At 38.0% G+C, this 18,070-nt stretch overlaps 7 protein-coding genes across 8 annotated transcripts; 3 read left to right on the forward strand and 4 right to left on the reverse strand.

The window, feature by feature from the left end:
- Positions 1 to 303: 303 nt before the first annotated feature.
- Positions 304 to 3,437, reverse strand: LOC114527613 (nucleolin-like). The gene is made up of 7 exons (XM_028549314.1): positions 3,330 to 3,437; positions 2,894 to 2,959; positions 1,914 to 2,246; positions 1,547 to 1,774; positions 1,191 to 1,294; positions 969 to 1,018; positions 304 to 654 (listed from the first exon to the last, which is right to left on the reverse strand). Exons 2-7 carry the CDS (start codon positions 2,946 to 2,948, stop codon positions 501 to 503), a joined length of 924 nt encoding a protein of 307 aa, XP_028405115.1. The 5' UTR covers positions 2,949 to 2,959; positions 3,330 to 3,437; the 3' UTR covers positions 304 to 500.
- Positions 3,438 to 3,966: 529 nt separating this feature from the next.
- On the reverse strand, positions 3,967 to 5,521 carry LOC114527609 (translation machinery-associated protein 16-like). Its single transcript, XM_028549306.1, has 6 exons — positions 5,438 to 5,521; positions 4,916 to 5,019; positions 4,714 to 4,836; positions 4,405 to 4,559; positions 4,276 to 4,318; positions 3,967 to 4,194 (listed from the first exon to the last, which is right to left on the reverse strand). Exons 1-6 carry the CDS (start codon positions 5,504 to 5,506, stop codon positions 4,071 to 4,073), a joined length of 618 nt encoding a protein of 205 aa, XP_028405107.1. The 5' UTR covers positions 5,507 to 5,521; the 3' UTR covers positions 3,967 to 4,070.
- A 75-nt stretch (positions 5,522 to 5,596) lies between these two features.
- On the forward strand, positions 5,597 to 6,239 carry LOC114527608 (mitochondrial import inner membrane translocase subunit Tim29-like). The gene has a single exon (XM_028549305.1). The coding sequence runs from the start codon at positions 5,597 to 5,599 to the stop codon at positions 6,206 to 6,208; it is 612 nt and encodes a 203-aa protein (XP_028405106.1). The 3' UTR covers positions 6,209 to 6,239.
- A 141-nt stretch (positions 6,240 to 6,380) lies between these two features.
- On the reverse strand, positions 6,381 to 8,825 carry LOC114527576 (protein hedgehog-like). Its single transcript, XM_028549268.1, has 5 exons — positions 8,746 to 8,825; positions 8,519 to 8,604; positions 8,261 to 8,314; positions 7,386 to 7,706; positions 6,381 to 7,149 (listed from the first exon to the last, which is right to left on the reverse strand). Exons 2-5 carry the CDS (start codon positions 8,568 to 8,570, stop codon positions 6,473 to 6,475), a joined length of 1,104 nt encoding a protein of 367 aa, XP_028405069.1. The 5' UTR covers positions 8,571 to 8,604; positions 8,746 to 8,825; the 3' UTR covers positions 6,381 to 6,472.
- A 354-nt stretch (positions 8,826 to 9,179) lies between these two features.
- Positions 9,180 to 12,077, forward strand: LOC114527579. The gene is made up of 7 exons (XM_028549271.1): positions 9,180 to 9,482; positions 10,129 to 10,244; positions 10,322 to 10,510; positions 10,634 to 10,841; positions 11,187 to 11,312; positions 11,438 to 11,557; positions 11,816 to 12,077. The coding sequence occupies exons 1-7, from the start codon at positions 9,353 to 9,355 to the stop codon at positions 11,968 to 11,970; spliced, it is 1,044 nt and encodes a 347-aa protein (XP_028405072.1). The 5' UTR covers positions 9,180 to 9,352; the 3' UTR covers positions 11,971 to 12,077.
- A 1,010-nt stretch (positions 12,078 to 13,087) lies between these two features.
- On the forward strand, positions 13,088 to 16,529 carry LOC114527577. 2 transcript variants are annotated; one of them, XM_028549269.1, is made up of 7 exons: positions 13,088 to 13,292; positions 13,389 to 13,504; positions 14,240 to 14,431; positions 14,571 to 14,778; positions 15,323 to 15,448; positions 15,517 to 15,636; positions 16,158 to 16,529. In XM_028549269.1, the coding sequence occupies exons 1-7, from the start codon at positions 13,163 to 13,165 to the stop codon at positions 16,310 to 16,312; spliced, it is 1,047 nt and encodes a 348-aa protein (XP_028405070.1). In that variant the 5' UTR covers positions 13,088 to 13,162; the 3' UTR covers positions 16,313 to 16,529. The 2 variants fall into 2 exon arrangements, with proteins under 2 accessions (XP_028405070.1, XP_028405071.1); XM_028549270.1 differs by having other exon boundaries at positions 15,559 to 15,636.
- A 153-nt stretch (positions 16,530 to 16,682) lies between these two features.
- On the reverse strand, positions 16,683 to 18,023 carry LOC114527580 (protein LKAAEAR1-like). Its single transcript, XM_028549272.1, has 7 exons — positions 17,914 to 18,023; positions 17,667 to 17,774; positions 17,491 to 17,570; positions 17,263 to 17,334; positions 17,113 to 17,170; positions 16,866 to 16,988; positions 16,683 to 16,771 (listed from the first exon to the last, which is right to left on the reverse strand). The coding sequence occupies exons 1-7, from the start codon at positions 17,926 to 17,928 to the stop codon at positions 16,706 to 16,708; spliced, it is 522 nt and encodes a 173-aa protein (XP_028405073.1). The 5' UTR covers positions 17,929 to 18,023; the 3' UTR covers positions 16,683 to 16,705.
- Positions 18,024 to 18,070: the final 47 nt, after the last annotated feature.

An 18,070-nucleotide genomic window follows, 5' to 3' on the forward strand; every position in this document is an offset into this window, starting at 1 on the left:
ACAGAACATGAAGATTCAGCACTAGTATCACTGATATACCACCAAATATCTGTCTTGATATCTTTAAGTACAAACTAGTGAAAAAGCTGAAATAAAAGACAGAGATTTATTCGCCTTTTAAGACAGAACCAGAATGTTAAAACGAAAACAAAACTATAGATTCTCCTGCCTTTTTCCCTGGCAATAGCTGAAAAACATGTTGGTCAAAAAAGCTAGCTAACGACTAAAATTTCTTCTTCACATACTGAATCTTTGTGACGAAACCTACAACCATTAGGCTTCCTCATTTGACCTAAAACTCGTCATTCCTGTACCTAACACCTTTTACTTCATTCTCAAACATTCTTTTATTATTTACACGATAATCCTGCTGTCGTATTTTTATGAATACAGCTAAAAATATTGAACAGTTCAGATGAAAGTATTGGTTTATATTTAATATAGAGTCATATTTCTCTTTATTTCACCATATCTTCATCTTGCTCTGAAAAGTTCCCAAATTATGTTGCATGAAAGGATCCTGGTATTGTAATCATCCCGTTAATCAAACCATAATTCACAATCTTCTTTAGTCTTTTCTCGCTCACGTTTTTAAGTTTCAGGAAAACCTGAACTTTAGATCTGTATGGTGGTCCACCGACATCTTTAGCCTCCCTAAAGTGCATTAGTGGATGGTATTGCGGTTGTCAAAAAATAGATGTGTGGTCTAGACTATTGTTAGTACGTGTGACTTTCATCTCTGTGACTGAGGTTGATTCCTGTAATATGCAGTTGTCTGATTATAATTCCACCTCAGTCACATGTGAGAAGATTGCTTCAAGTTTGACTAACAAACACAGTGGTTAGTACACGTGTCTTTCATCTCTGTGACTGAGGTTTGATTCCTGTAAAATGCAGCTGTATTTCCTTCGTCTAAGTTGAGGAGGAAACAGTGTAGTTGTGAAAACTACGACTCCGCCGTTTATTACCTGAACAGGACTTCGCTAACAACTCCTGTGGCTCTGAGTGCCCTTTCAACCTAAAATTAAACGATAATAATCTTAATTAAGCGTCCAAACTCTCCTCGTAACTCCTACACGTTCTGTTCAAGAATACTTGCTAGTCTTCAGCTTGTATTTTTGGTCCTGGCAGTCAATATTTCTTCCAAGATGCAGCTTTAAAAAGTCTCATTTGTTCGTCTGCATACTTACGTCTTGAGCGACATTGCCAGCCAGAATCTTGTAGGCCGCCGACTCCTTATATTTCAATTCAGGCTTGAATCTTTGCCTGATTGTAAACTGAACATAACCTTTTCCTGAAAAGATTAAAAAAACTCTAGCAAAACTTAATGGATATTTTAGTCGATAGACATAACATCAAGCGCCAAGATGCATCAAGTTTAAACCTAATATGAACATGTTTTTTAACTGTTTTTTGAAGCAAAAGTAAAAGCGTTTATGATTCGTTTTTTCGAAATATTTTTGCCGTATAATTTTAATCGTTAAAGCCAATCAATTCCTAGAGTTAAAGGAAAATCTCAAAGCGTTAAATCATTAATAAAGATTACTTATGTCGGCCATTTTTCTGTCTGCTTGTTCCCGTGTCAATTCTTCTTCTTTCGGAAGATACTTTGCTTCGTCAGCAGTAGGCGGGAACTCTCCGTCTAGATTAGGCAAGTCCTTGTCGTTCCCTTTTTTCCCCGATGATTCCTTCATAATATCCTCACCGGACGAGTCTGTCTCCTTCGATCCCTTACTGTCCTCATCATCGTCTTTGTTATTCGAGCCCATGTCTCCTGCACAGATAAAGATATTGTGATTACTCTGTTGGTTCATTGTTATGACGATATGGTGGACGCCGAGCGGCCCTGGTAACGATTTGTCTTATGCTTCCCTTGATGAAGTGGATTTGGTTTTGAATGAATAAAATCTTACCAATCTTTTCATAACCTTGGCCTGATTCCTCCGGATTTTTTTTATTATCACTATCTTTATTGCTCACTTCCTCCTGGTCGTCGTCATCGTCGTCATCGTCATCTTCGGAAACGGCCGAATCCTCGTCGGTATCCATCTCTTCGTCTTCCTCACGGAAGGTCGAATCCCCGGTCATATCGACGTCCTCGGGGTTACGAACTTCTGGTATTCCTGTTCTTATAAAGACATTCTTAGCGTGGTTAAATGCCAGTGGTACACCAGCCTTTTGATGAACCGTTTCTCCTTTTCTGTTCTTTATCTCGCTGTCATGACGACGCCCCCGAAATAAGTCTCCTGAATAGATACATGTACGAAAAATATACGAGGTGAATTGCGACTTATATGTGAATAGCTGTTTTTAAGATCTATTGATATGGTCTACTGAGTTGTTTGAACGCTTCTCTGGACGCTGCAACTGCAATAACAATTATTTGTCAAATGCCGATAGTGAAACGACACAAAAAAGAGGTTTTTTGATATATTTCAGGCAGTTTCTAACCGTCTTGGAAGAGAAATTGTTTGAAAAATGTTCAGTTTATTCAACAGATTTATAGCACCGGTCTTCTGGGCTCATTGCCTGCCGAATTTTGACCGGCGACTTCTGAAGTTGTTTCACTCTAAATTTTACGCTCAGCTCTGTTATCAACTTTTTGTTAAAAGCTTTAACTTGTTTTCAGATTATCAGCCCTGTAGACTAGCATCACCCGTTAAGCTTTCTGCAACAGTCTAACGGCTTATTCCTGAAGTGTCAACATTGATAAAACTACTGAATTAACAAGCGATAACATCGTCAGTTGCACAACTGTCTTGTTTCCAATCGTAGTGGAGTTTATGTGTACAATATTGGAAATCAGCCAGAGAAGGTGGAGATCTTTCTTACCTTTCTCTAAACGGTAGTTGGTTGTATATGATAAGTTTTTAACAGCATCTTCAAACCTTACCTTGAGAGAGGGCCGTGAAACACACAAGCAGACACAATGTAACTGAAGATGGCATCTCTTTGATCCCTAAAATTAAGATATGGTGAATCTTGATCGTAGGCGCTCTGTTATAGATTAGTTGTGCATCCATTGCTGTTTATTTGTATATTCGTTATTTCTAATTCACTGAACACACAAACACAAACCGTAAAGACCCCAAAATACTCCGTAAAACTATTAAAATAATTGGTTGTTGTGACTTGCATATGGTTGTAACGATTTATGAATAACCAAGATTGATTTATTATATCAAAATTAAAATACCAAACATTGTGAATTATGTTTTTCATATAGCCATAACGGTCTTTGAAACACTTTGTTTTGATGTTAAGACCTTCTGACTCGGAAAATTTACAAAATGGAGAGTATTAGCAACAATTATACAATATATACTTACAATAAACCTTGATTTTACTAGATTATTCAATTTCTTTGCAATACATTTCAAAAATTATATAATGATATTTCGACACAGTAGCAAATTCGGGTCAAACATTGCAGGTATTTTTCCCGCTTCAATGCACTTGGTATATAAACACCTGTCAGTCCAGTGTTATGTGTTGGTATGAAAAGCAAACGAGGGTATCTCGAAGCTGTGGTGTTAGTATACAATATAATATATCACCCAGTCGGATTTGTGAAGAGTGATTCTCAAAAACAATCTTGATTTTCTTTGCCTATTTCTCCGGTGTTTTCTCTTAAACTTTTGAAGCAATAATAGGGAAGGATTGAGGTCATTGAAAGATGAATTACACTTGGATGTCTCACTTTTGATTTGATGATTCAAAAGTTCAGAATTGCGCTTCTTCCTCCGAGCACGAGCACACATGAACAGTTTTCTTGTACTTGAATTCAACAAAATTGTTCAGTGTTGAGATCGGTAGACCAGCAATATTTGTTCTCAGACTTATTTCAATATCTTTTGATATGAACTGATCATATGATGATGTTGAATGCAAAAACTTGCCGTTCATCTGTAGTGCAGAGACGATGATTGATGTCGAAGAATTAAGGTGTTAAAGAATGAATTGGTCAAACAAAATGAGGCATTTTATTGATAAAAATTTCATTTTACAATCAAAATACACGCAGGCCTTCTTGTTATAAAACGTCCACAAAATAACACGTTTTTATCCTTTCATTGCGGATGTTCTTCAATCTTTGTGCCTTCAACAGCCGGTTCTTCCAGAGCTGAGATTTCTGAGCTACAAAATCGTTTGAGTTTGATCTTTGGTAAATACTCCAAGTTACCATTCCAAGCCCTAGGAAAGGTAAAAATTTATAAGCTTCTTCAATAGCCCAACCAAAAAAATACCATCCATAGCTGGAGTCAGCCCTTTTACCTAAGCAACTTCATATTTCCACGCGACGTTAGATCAGGAATTTCTAAACGAAAAACGAGAAAATTAGCGTTTTTGAAAGGTCAGCATGATTGCAATTTCATCCAGCTGATGTAACTTCCAGAATATTACCGAATCCAGAAGAGTCGTACACTTGTCGCTCTCTGCTCAAAACAGCTTTGATGTTATTTTCTCTGGAGAATTTCGCCCCACCCTGCAGCTGTCTGCCCTTGATATTGTCACCAAGTCTCAGCTGTTCCAATTCTTTGTCAAATCTCATGAAATACCTGCGCAATGTTAAAAATAGGTACGCCATGCGTACGTGAATAATCAGTAAATTTTATATCCATTTCATATATTCAAAATTAACTTTATTTATGCTTGATATCTCTGTGAGTTCTAAAGTGATTTTCCTAAAGTGAACTGACACAATCTGCTTACATGTTGATTAGATCATGTACTTCTTGAATTGAGCAATATTTTGCCTCTGGTTTAACATGATCTTTGAACCATTGCACTTTATCAGCCAATGATTGTAAGACGATTGCCCTCTCTGACTTTCTCCTACCAATGTCAAAAAAGTTACATCGCATCAGTGCGAATATACTCGATTATGAAAATCATGTATTTAATCAAACTATACTTGTCAACTTTATCTTTTCTATGAGCATTTCTGATCATCTGCGCAGCTTTTCTTGATCTTGGATGAATTACTTTTTCACTCACTTTAACTTTGGGTTCTTTGGGCTTTCGACAAAATCATAAAATCAGAAATTTACATTCTCAAATGTGATTAAGGTGAAATTATAATCAGACAGCTGCATATTACAGGAATCAAACCTCAGTCACAGAGATGAAAGACATATGTACCAACCACTGTGTTTGGTAGAGTCAAACTTAAAGAAATCTTCTCACATGTGACTGAGGTGAAATTATAATCAGACAACTGCATATTACAGGAATCAAACCTCAGTCACAGAGATGAAAGACGCATGTACTAACCACTGTGTTTGGTAGAGTCAAACTAGAAGCAATCTTCTCACATGTGACTGAGGTGAAATTATAATCAGACAACTGCATATTACAGGAATCAAACCTCAGTCACAGAGATGAAAGATAGTTAAAAGACAAAGTAAAAAAATCAATAAATTTACTATATATTTACCATTTTGAGTAAGTTATTTTTCAGAATAAAGTTCTGGTAGTTCAAGGTCAGAAATTTATTTGTTGTCATTTACATCAGGGCTTTCACCCTCCGGAAAAAGTGCACTTTGTCATATATACAGTTAATATCCGGGGGGGAAACAATTTTATGAAATCCAATATGGCTACCTCAGGTGCCAGAAATGCATTTAAAGCTTTTGGAAAAGTAAATCGGGCGCTTTTGCCTCAAGTGCAAACGATACGCGATTCAAAACTAGGGAAACCATTTTACCTTATTTACGTGGACTATAAGAATGTTCTGTTTGACTTTTCACAGTTTGTTTACAAGAAACCATTGAAAGCTCTGAGGAACTTTGGTATGATTTTTGGTCTGGTCGGTATATGGGTTACCAATCCTGAACCAGATTCCTACACAGCACAGCTAATGGAGAACGCTAATACATTGCTTTTGCTTAGCAGTAAGGTTAGAAACAGCAATTGTAACGAAAGAATACAAAACTTAGTCAAACTGAACTCAGAGGGGAGACTGTTGGTTCATAATTTTGGATTTTTTTCGTTGGTTCGTCATAAGGAATATAGCGACACTTCCTGTTTCTACGAAGCGAGATGCTTTTATCTGAAAGAACGCTGGTTGTACTTGTATAAGAATGTTGTGGATATTGGCATTCTAGGAAAATGGTATTTCCTAGAAAAGGCGATGGTCAATTATGACGTGAATGATGAGGAGCTGTCATGGCAACCAGGAGAATACCACGATGGAAAACGTACATAGGGTTATTTTTACTTGTAATTTCTACTTTACAAAACTAATGAATAAACCAATGAAACTTAGTTAATTTGAAGTTAATCTCGTAAATCAAGAGAGGGAATTCTTGACTTCCACCCAGCCCCTATCCTGCATTATCAAAGCATTATACAAATTACACAAATGTTGTGCTATGTCATTATTCAGAATGTTGTGAATTTGTCAACCAAGACAATGCAAGGAGTTTCTTATCTTTTAGTTTCACGATCTATAGTTAAATCTTCGCCATATTTAAACTGCTGGCGAGACACTTAATATGGAGTCTTTGAAAGGTAAATAATTTACAAATGCCAACAGTGCATTTGTATAAAAGTTTACGGTGAAATCCCAGGCACTACCAAGGGCATAGTTCAAGGTTTGCGGTAGCAATGACATCTCTTCTATTACCTCCAAGACCCATCTCAGGGTACGGACCGGTGCCATTATCATGTGACCTAAATCATGGCTTCGCACATGCGCATAACAGGAGACAAAAACTCCGTCTGAAAGCAGGCTGCCATCGGCAGTCAGCGGTGCGTACAAACCAATATCGTGGACAGCTTCAATTCTTAAAACTGATCTCAATACCCCACCGGATGTTATAACCTTATCACCAAGTTTCACATCCCTCGCGAAAAGTACTTTCCGGGTTAAGCTTTTTCGGGGTATGATATAGATCAAGTGCTCTAGGGTGAGGGTGATATCTGCCCCTCCTTCGAGGTGAAACTTGAGAAATCTGTTCAAGCCACTGGGTTCTCTGTGTAGGAAAGCAATAACTTTAGAGTATTTTTCTCTACCAGCCAAATCCAAAGTTTTGATCTCTTGACCCAGTCGTAATTGAGACATCGTTATCTTTTGACCATCTCTGAGTTCGACTGAGGCATGTTTAGGAAAACAGCCAAGACTTGCTGGAGATGGTAATGGTTTTGCTATGAGAATTTGAAATATTTGAATGAATTTCTTGAAAAACAACATTAAAGTATAATTTGCATCCTTGCTTCACAAAAAAAGAGCGATCCCATTCCCTCTGGTGCAAAAGAATCCTGTCTATCACAACAAAGTATTAAGTGTACCAGAGTCTAGTGTACCATGCTTCATTCATGGGATAGACTACCACCCCCCCCCATTCAGGAACCCCTGCTGTAACCCCCCCCCCCGCACTTACGTGGATTGTTAAACTTATACACAAAGAAAGATTCCTCTCCTCCGAGTCCATTCAGGCACTGAGAAGATGGACCGAACTTATTGTATGTTAAGTTTGCCCCAGGCCCGCTCCAACACTCAGCCTGGTACTCGATACCAAAATACTGAAACTGGCCAATGTAAGCTTTTGCCGCGCACTTTGCGATGGTCGAATTGGGATTGGTCAGGTCGATCTGGTTACGAAAGTTTGCGAGCATTTCCGGGAAAGGCCTCGGCTTCGCGACCGCATCCCGAAAGCATCCGACGGCCGTGTAAGGAAAGCTTCCAAGTTGACCAGCAAGAGCTGAAGAAAATGTGAACTACTGAGTATGTTTGATATGAATAACTTTGCGTCAAATGTGGTAGAACAACTGCTTAAGATGGTGAGATACACCTCTAGTTTCAACCTTAGCACCTTTTCCCAGGATCATGCTAACTCTCCTGACGAAGGCCCTCAGGTTTAGACGGAGACGTCGAGAAGTGATTTTATCTATTTGAGGCAGTTGTTATACCACATTGATCTTTGCGAAATTGTTTAACAACGCTGCCAGGCTGTTTCCGGGTTAAATTTGATATGAACAGTTGAAACACTTGAATGAAAATCAAATGCCTTTGTTTATAACCAAATCTGTCCTAGACGTTCTTCTTTCGTGTGTTTTTAGTTTTGTATCTTTCGACATGCACAATTACCACAGCACAATATATTAAAGATTATATCTAAAGCCATGTATTGTATACAACTTCTAACTGTAAACAATTTATGGTGCCTTGAATGATCATGCTTGCTGTCTGAAAATGTGGACACAGTCTTGGGCAAAGCCGGAGTGATTCACGATAAAAGACTTTTGTTGAACGTACCTTGAATAGCAGAGAATTGGCGTTTTACTCGCTGAGCAGACAGAACAATAGAGACTGCAAGTGAAGAGTATTTTACGTTAGTCAATCGACTTCCTGGTTTAACAGAAAAGCGATATTTACAGCAAGCAGTATCCAAACGACTGGTGCGTTGCGAGTCCCCGCTGTTGCTGTTAGAAAAATTTTGTTTATCATATTCAATTGAGCAAGAACAGTTGATCTTTGTTGTCAAAGTTTTTCAAAAATATTAAAGCTTTTTACCTTGACCAAAGGCAACGACGAGAAGGCATATTATTGTGCCAAGTTTCTTCATGTCGTTCTGTTTCAGTTTATACCTTCATGAACAGCTACGAGAAGAGAAAAAAGTTGAAAACAAATGAAACAACAATGTTTTACAAAGAACTAACAAGATTAATTTATCCTATCTGGACCACAAAGAGGACAACAAAAATAACAAAACAAGAAAACATAAATTGAGCAACAATTACCTTTAATATTTTTTAAAAATTTGCGAAGAAATAACTTCTTGTCTGTTTGTTTTCATTGTCGTCAGTCAAACGTTAAAAAATACCAGTTTGTTGTGTTGTGATGTTAAAACAAATAGTTCCGTATGTGAAACTGTTTTGATACTGGTATGAGACACGTTCACACCAGGGTTAACTCTGTCTCAAACAACTCCCCTTTCCAGAAAAAAGGCCCGTTTATAAATTGATTACACCAAATATATCTTTCTAGACCTAGTTTAATAATAACACTGTGGTATTCTGTGTTAAAGATGCGCGCTTTTTATCTTTGTAACGCTACATCCGACGTCAAAAACGATACACTGTAATCATAAATCGTAAAATTTCAAATGTCACTACTCGCACGCAGCTAGTTCACTTCCTATGCTTTCAACATTTGCTTTGAAATTTAACACCATGATACGATAATCCACGATCATTTCGTCACATCAATCTCGTGATCTCTGCTCGCTGTCATATGCGAAATTCAGAAGTTATTTTATAACTTGTATTCATAGCAGCAGAAAACGTTTTTCAGAAAATATCCTTTTTATAAACCAAAACTTTACTTCGACGCTATCAAGGCCAAAAAATGCGGTTCCTTGGCGTCTTAATTCTCCTCAATATCGGGCTTCTCTCTATGGCGTTCAAGTTGGTAAACAAAGTGAAGTCAGGCGACCATCCGCGCGGGTTTGGTACGGCAAAGCACGCTTTGATTATTGGTATGTTCTATCTTTATATTGCAATGATTTTGTTGAAATGAGTCGGCCTTGTGATTCAATGGTGTTTGTGACGTAAGGCTATGCATGATTAGCGATGCAAGGAGATTGTCGTTCTGTACATAATCACAGATATTGACATGTTGAACTAGTAGAAAGTTTTTTTATTGTGTCAATATGTCAGCATTGCCAGAGATAGTTAAATGATATCTCGCTCGCTGGTGTCTGGACCTGTAGTTATATACGAGAGTTGGACGTACACTCTGTTCAGTATAATTCATATATGCAAACGCAATTTTGTCAAAATTTCTGTTGACCTTGCTGGGTTTCGCCCCCAGACCTCTTTGAAAGCAAACGGTGGCACCACTTACCGATGTTCTTTGTCCTCTTTAAAAACCCCCTGTTCTTTGAGACAGAAAACCCTTACTGGATTTTCGGTCGCAAGTGTTGATCAGACGAGATCAAAACTCCGATCAGCTTTCATCAAATTTTGAAGGAGCAAAACTAATGAAACTGTATAGGAGCCGATCTTTGTTTATTAGTCCATTATTGTCAGTAAAGTAAGCCACTGAATGTCCAGACAATTTCGTAGAGTCGTCGACTGACTCGCACTTTATATCCTTGTGTATTTCTCCTCAATTCTTCACAGGAATTGATGGATTTGGTGGTGCGTATATGAGAAATTTCACCAGCCAACTTCCAGCACTTCAAACGTTCTTTGATTACGGCGCTTGCACAACGGAAAGTAGAAATATTGTGCCGACCGTAAGTGTATTTGTTTATCATGAACGATGCCATGAATGTGTCGAACAGAACAGCAAAATTTTCTCATCTTTTCCCAGGTCAGTGCTCCCAACTGGGCGGGCTATTTGACCAGTATGTCTGTGACACAATCAGGTGTGTATAGTAACGACTGGGTGGTGCCTGATGGTAACCCTTCAGGAAAAGCGGCACACCTTCCTCCCATATCAGGCAGAGGACGACCACAGACTCTATTTAGTGTTATCAAGGAACAGAACGCAACTGCAAAGGTATGTATGTTGTTCATGGACACTTTTAGCTTCATTTGTCATGATCTTTAGCATGCTAATCGTATCTATAGCGCGATTACTTGCCGTGGCATTACGTCGATCATGAATTTTACCAATTTCTAGACGGCCTTAATTTTCACTTGGGAATGGTTTATACAAATTGCAAAGAAGAATCCCCACGTTGATAACTGGTTCTGGGGCCATGAGGGAATCGTTTGTGGACCGAAGGAGAGTGAACAAGATTGCTCTAACAGACAAGACTGGAATGTTCAACAGAAAACTATTGAAGCCATAGAGAAAGATCAACCAACATTAACCTTCATTCATTTTGGTATGGAGTTTTATGATTGCTCTATCAGTTCTAAACTGTTCTTACTAGAGATCCAGTAAGGAAAATCTCTTATTACAACAGAAGAAAACCTAAACTAAACTAACTTTATTTATACTGGATAGCTCTATCAATTCTAAACTATTCTTCATTGAGGTCCAGTAAGGATCATCTCTTGTTGATCAAGTGTTACTACAGGAGGAAACCTAAACTAAACTAACTTTAGTTATACTGTATACTCTATCAGTTCTAAACTGTTCTTCCCAGAGGTCCAGTAAGGATCATCTCTTATTGATCCAATAAAGCAATACGTGCTGACCAATAAAAACACTTACTCCCCATATTTAGACGCGGTTGATGCAGCCGGTCATAATTCATACTGGGGCAGTCCAGTGTATTATGAAATGACGAAGGAAAAAGACCGACAAGTAGCCGGTATTTTGGAAGCTCTGGAGAAGACAAAAACTACGTCTGGTAATGTGATTGACGAAAGTTTCGATTATATGCTATTAACCAAGCTATTGGCCCCTTATTCTTGTTAACCCATTACTCTCCTGCCAGTAGATCTTCATCTTTCTTCTGTTTTGTTTGTGGTACAGGAAACTCAATGCTGGATGAGACAATTATTGCGGTTGTAGCCGACCATGGTGGGTACAGAGGGACTCATGGAATAACACCTCCTATGATTGCTGAAGTCTACGTACCATTGTTATTACGAGGTATATAATATAATATTCTTTGAGGCAACCACGATGGTACAAATTTTTCAAAGTAGCCACCTTCTAAGACTAATAAAATATTCTTCTACTTGATGGCTCACAATTCAAAAGAGGCAGGCGAAATATTTCGCATTCCGCTGAAAAAATTCTCCTGTGGAATCAATTATGTAATGCTTCATGTTTTACACCAAATATAATTTTGCTTGACTCGAAACGTTTTCCAAATTGCTAATACTGACTTTAAGTTGTTTATCTTAGGTCCAGGAATCGCGAACATTGATTTGGACAATGATTTAATTGATCGTCCTGACATATCAAGTCTTGATATGCCTGTAACCGTGCTGAATGCCCTGGGTATCGAGCCTGGAAAATACATGAGAGGACGCGTTCTTGAAGAGATCTACCAGTCTTAATGAAATAGTTTTATACAATCTTTGTAACAGGAAATCTAATTGGGAGGAGTTGTATTCAAAATGAAAATGTCACGTTAATCTTTCAAACAAATAAATTTTAAGTGAAATATTGTGCCCACAATTAATTTCATAAGTAATGCGTTGTATTAAACACAGGTAATCTCTCTTTCATATTTTTCATTTACATTCGAAATATTTGTAAAAGAAGAGCGTGATGTCGCTTGTTTATTTTTGTCGGCAGTCAAACGTTAAAAAACACCAGTTTATTTGTGTCGTTTTTATATAAATAAATACTTTAAGAAGGAGAAATTGGCTTCAATTAGCACGAATGATTTTAAATACATCTAATCCACCTTAAATAACACGCTTTTTATAAGAAGAGGTAACAAATGAGCAGACAAACGTATGTTTTCGTTCAAGGACCATAGTTTTCTTCTTGAAAACTTTCCGAAAAGTTCCATTGAGGCCAGCGTCGTCTGACAGGTAAGAATCAAAATATTCTAATTGTCTCATACTCCGAGCAAAAAAACTGAATTGAGTTTAGCCTATATTCACAGTGTCCTATATATAATGCATTCTGGTTATATTCAATCAAGTCCTGGCATGAACAACAATGAAAACTTAAGTATAACTTGAGCTGAACGCAGAAGAAGATGGATAATAGGGACTGGTCATAAAGTATTTACAATCCCAGGGGGGGAGGCATTTCGATGGGGTTATGAAACATTCTCCTACTCATTTGATGGGGCATGACATTTTTTGGTCACAAATTGATGGGGTGTGAAATATTCATTAAAATCTATGTATATATGCTGGTAATGATTCACCGTTTAAAATGATCCGACATCACACTCGTGGTGTCACTTTGGTCTTTTAAACATTCATAGTAGATCGTTTATAACAAGATGGGGTACAAAATTTTTTAGTGATATTTTAATGGGGTTTGAATTTTTTTTCTTAACTTGATGAGGGGTGTCAATCTAGTTTTAAGCTATGATGGAGTGATGTTTGAGTTTTTGACACACAAACAACCAAAGTATTCCTATATTCATAAATTAACATCGTATACAGTATAATTTCGTCATATCTTCCTCATCTTTCATTTAATTGAACAGCGACAGAACAACTCCATTTTTGAGAAACACTCTCCACAGTAAACCAGGCCATTCTTTCGACGCCAACAAAACATAAAATGCAGTCTCTTTACGTTTCATTTTTGCTCAATATCGGGCTTACCGCGATGGCGTTCAAATTGGTCAACAAGGTGAAATCAACCAAACATCCTCACGGATTTGGAACGGCAAAACATGCTGTGATTATTGGTATGTTGTATTCTTTTATTAGTTGAGCTTGCGATTAGATGTGTTGAGATTATTGTTCTATTTTGTCCACTATAATTTCTTATAAAATCGTTGCAGGAGTCGATGGAATGGGTGGAATATATTTAAGAAATTATACCAGCCATCTTCCAGCAATTCAATCGTTCTTTGACCACGGCGCTTCTACCACCGAGAGTAGAAATCTTTTGCCAGCTGTAAGTGCATTTGTGACGTGAATAGCTAGGGTTGAGGGGGAGCTTGAGATTTGGAATCAAAGAGGAGGGAGAGATGAAGCTTGGGGGTTTGAAGGAGGGAGAGATGAAGCTTGAGGGTTTGAAGGAGGGAGAGATGAAGCTTGAGGGTTTGAAGGAGGGAGAGATGGAGATTGGGCGTTTGATGGAGGGAAAGATGAAGATTGGGGGTTTGAAGGAGGGAAAGATGAAGATTGGGGGTTTGAAGGAGGGAGAGATGAAGATTGGGGGTTTGAAGGAGGGAGAGATGAAGATTGAGGGTTTGAAGGAGGAAGAGATGAAGATTGGGGGTTTGAAGGAGGGAGATATGAAGCTTGGGGGTTTGAAGGAGGGGAGATGAAGCTTGGGGGTTTGAAGGAGGGAGAGATGAAGCTTGGGGGTTTGAAGGGGGGGAGATCAAGCTTGGGGGTTTGAAGGAGGGAGAGATGAAGATTGGGGGGTTTGAAGGAGGGAGAGATGAAGCTTGGGGGTTTGAATGGGGGGAGATGAAGCTTGGGGATTTGGAGAAAGAAGAGGGTATTGAAAAGGAAGAAGCTTGAGAAATTGTGAGAAGGAGGGGGGGGGTAAATATTGTGGGATTGGGAAAAGGGGGAGGATAAAGATCGGGGGGTTGGCGGTTGAGAAGGAAGAGGAAAAAGTAGAGGGGGTTTGGAAAATAGGCAAGATAAAAGCCGTTTCGAACATATCTCATGTTTGTAGAAAAGTGCTCCTAATTGGGCAGGCTATTTAACCAGCATGACTGTACCACAAAGCGGTGTGTTTAGCAAGTTATGGGTAATGGATGATAGCGACACTTCGAAGATGAAAACGCATCACCCCCCGGGATCAAGCAGAGGACCGCGACCACAAACTATATTTAGTGTTCTGAAGAAGCAGAAAGCATCTGCAAAGGTATGAATCTTGTTCATGAACAATTTTTGGAGAAGGATCATCTCTTATTGATCCAGTGTTACTACAGGAGGAAACCTAAACTAAACTAACTTTATTTATACTGGATAACTCTATCAGTTCTAAACTGTTTCTTATTTAGACGTCATTATATTTCACGATGTCCTGGCTCGTTGAAATTGCAAAGAAAAATCAGGATATTGATTACTGGTTCTGGGGTCACGAGGGAATCTCTTGTGGAGACAATGAGACGGAGACACATTGCGAAAACCGACAAGACTGGAATGTTCAACAGAGAGCTATTGAAGGAATCGAGAGAGATCAACCAACATTAACCTTCATTCAACTTGGTATGGATGTCATTAGGAGCTCTATCAGTTCTAACTTCTAAAAATGTTCTTCCTAGAGGTCCAGTAAGGATCATCTCTTATTGATCCAGTGTTATTACAGGAGGAAACCTAAACTAAACTAACTTTATTTATACTGGATAGCTCTATCAGTTCCAAACTGTTCTTCCTAGAGGTCCAGTAAGGATCATCTCTTATTGATCCAGTGTTATTACAGGAGGAAACCTAAACTAAACTAACTTTATTTATACTGGATAGCTCTATCAGTTCCAAACTGTTTTTCCTAGAGGTCCAGCAAGGATCATCTCTTATTGATCTAGTGTTACTACAGGAGGAACCTAAACTAAACTAACTTTATTTATACTGGATAGCTCTATCAGTTCCAAACTGTTCTTCCTAGAGGTCCAGTAAGGATCATCTCTTATTGATCCAGTGTTATTACAGGAGGAAACCTTAACTAAACTAACTTTATTTATACTGGATAGCTCTATCAGTTCCAAACTGTTCTTCCTCGAGGTAAAAGAAACAAATTCATTTGTATATATAGAGAGCGTTGATGCTGCTGGTCATACTTCACACTGGGCCAGTAAATCGTTTTATGACATGCTGAAAGACACAGACAAAAAAATCGCCGGACTTTTGGAAGCTCTGGAGAAAACAAACACTTCCTCTGGTAAACTGTCTTTTTTTCTTGCCTAATTTTTTAGCTTTTCTTTAACGTTCAGCTTATTTGCTCTTCAGGGAAATCAATGCTTAGCGAGACTATCGTTGCTGTTATTGCAGATCATGGTGGGTATGGAAATGACCATGGTGTCAGGGCACCCTCAATTCCTGAGATTTACGTGCCAATACTCTTTAGAGGTATATTTAAAGCAAAAACCAGGGCTGGTTTTTTTACGAAAACTGCATGGCCAGTTCTAATCTAACTACCTATTTTTTCAATCGCTCTAAAATTGCCTTTTTCTCGGTATAACTTCCATTAAACCTTGGTATTTTAAAATGTTGGTTCCTTTTTATTACTTGTCAGCTCCAAAGCTGCAATTTCATTGTTTTTCCAAGGGTTTAAAGAATCATTATTCGGTGGATAGATCTATCCAGGTTTCGTACAACCTCCCCCTGGATGATTAACATCATGTGTTATGAAAAAAACATTGCGATGAATACTATAATCTGGATTTCATGAAAATTTGATGATTATTATGCAAAAACATGCCACGAATGAGATTCCTGTTAGCAACATTCTTGCTGCTGTCTAAAGCCAAGCGAACACTGGTCAACTGAGCACTTTCGCACACTTGTTACTAGTAAAATAATGCAACAGAAAGAATGCAAATGATATTATGATTCATTGTTAATACTGATTCAACGTTCTTTTAACGTAGGTCCTGGGATTAGGAAGATCAATTTGGACAAATATGAGCTTGATCGACGTTATATATCCACTCTGGACGCGCCCGTAACAATTTTAAATGCCTTGGGCGTCAAACCAGGCACATATATGAGAGGGAGAGTTTTAGAAGAAATTTACGAGGATTAGTCTGAGAAAAGATTGAAAAGGTTTTTATAGTCATAGATAGCTTTCAAGGGGTTTTCAGTTCAAAAAAACGTGTTCCAATTTCAAAAAAGCCACCATCTTTATCGTAATTTTGGATTATACTACGTGGCGTTAGTAAAGGTGTTAAAATTGATTCACAGACAAGATTAGTTTTTTAAAAACAACTTTAATAAAATAGAATTTATACATTTGCGTGAGACGAAAAATTCAGACAAGCTCTCTGATGACGAGAAAGACATTGGTCGCAATATACTGCGTGATTTATTTTCGTGTATAGCTTGGAGCATTAAACCTCAATCGAGCACGTTCCAGAAGACAGGAGCATTCTTTCACTTGTGACCTATTTTACAGTTTTGCTCTACAACGCAAGTTATGTCATGACAGCAGCCGATTCGTCGTTAAATTGAGTTCATCTTCCAACAGCACATCAACACGAGATCGCTGCATGGAAATGATAGAAGAATCTTCAATATCTGAATACAACAGTTTGAATATAATTGTTATGAAAATATCGCCTCATTATCATTGTACTTACCTCATCTTTACCCAACAAGTCTCTGATAATGATTTTCTCAGGATGAGGTGGAACAAGACACTGCAGTCTAACTGCTTTGATTGCTGATGGCTGACACGCTATTAAGTTGTTCATCTCCGACGCCTGAAGGTGAATGTTTAGAGTGTAAAATTATTTCATCAGGCCTGTTTTTATCCTGACAGAGGACAGTGATATGTCAGGCATTCTGACTGATATAGAATCAAGAATATTCACGCTGTTTGTGTACCTTGTTACCAGTATAACGTAGTCTCATCAATCTGATTCTGTTCCGCGCTTCTGCTGCCCTAAGAAGCGGATAATTTGAAATTAACATGAAAGCATAGATACAGACATCAATGTGGATATGCTGGCGATGGAAAGACGCTTGTCAACTCACTTTAACTGTCCAATGAGTCTGGCGTGATTTTCTCTGTCAGGATCTCTTTTGTCCCGGCCTTTCCCATGTTTTCTAAGTTGAATGAAATCATGGATTGTGATTGAGCTCTCAATTCTGTGGAGTCAGTGAATGCTATAGTATGTGGTTATGTTGGAACGTAAATACTATAAATGCATCACCTCCAAGTGAATGATCTTTTAATGAAAAGTTGTTTCTAAATTTGCTTACATTTCATTCTTTCGTCTGTCATGAATTCTTTTCCTTGCCTCGCACATGCTTTGAGCTGTTTCCTTTGACAAGCTTTCGTACTGAACAGAGAACATTTGGTAATGATGGATGACATTATGTATCAACTTTCATTTCAAAGCACTGATTTCCACATCTTAAGATTCGTTGACACTTACTGCCATATAACGACTTCTTTGAACGGGATCTAGGTTTAGAACCTCCCTTTTACTAAGTTGCTTCCAATTTCGAGCTTGAAACCCCTCATCGGAGTTGATTTCTGGCAGCTAGTAAACAAATTACAAATATTACAGTCACACAGCAAATAACTTCGAACTACGATTGTCATATACTTCAAAATTTGACACATTTTATATAAAAAATTCACACCGTTTAGGAACATGCACAACTGATTTACACGCCTACCTTGACGGTTGACATTCTAGCTTCTTTATTCAACTAATTTCTCCATGTTTTATAAAAGAAAAGAAAATATAAACTTTGAAATAAAAAATAATATTTACAGAAGAAGGTCGTCAAGGAGACAACCCGATTCGAACTGTTGGCAAAGCCGCATTTAAAT

This window comes from Dendronephthya gigantea, unplaced genomic scaffold (assembly GCF_004324835.1).
Source record: "Dendronephthya gigantea isolate DGI-Jeju-01 unplaced genomic scaffold, DenGig_1.0 000045F, whole genome shotgun sequence".
Lineage (NCBI taxonomy): Eukaryota > Metazoa > Cnidaria > Anthozoa > Malacalcyonacea > Nephtheidae > Dendronephthya > Dendronephthya gigantea.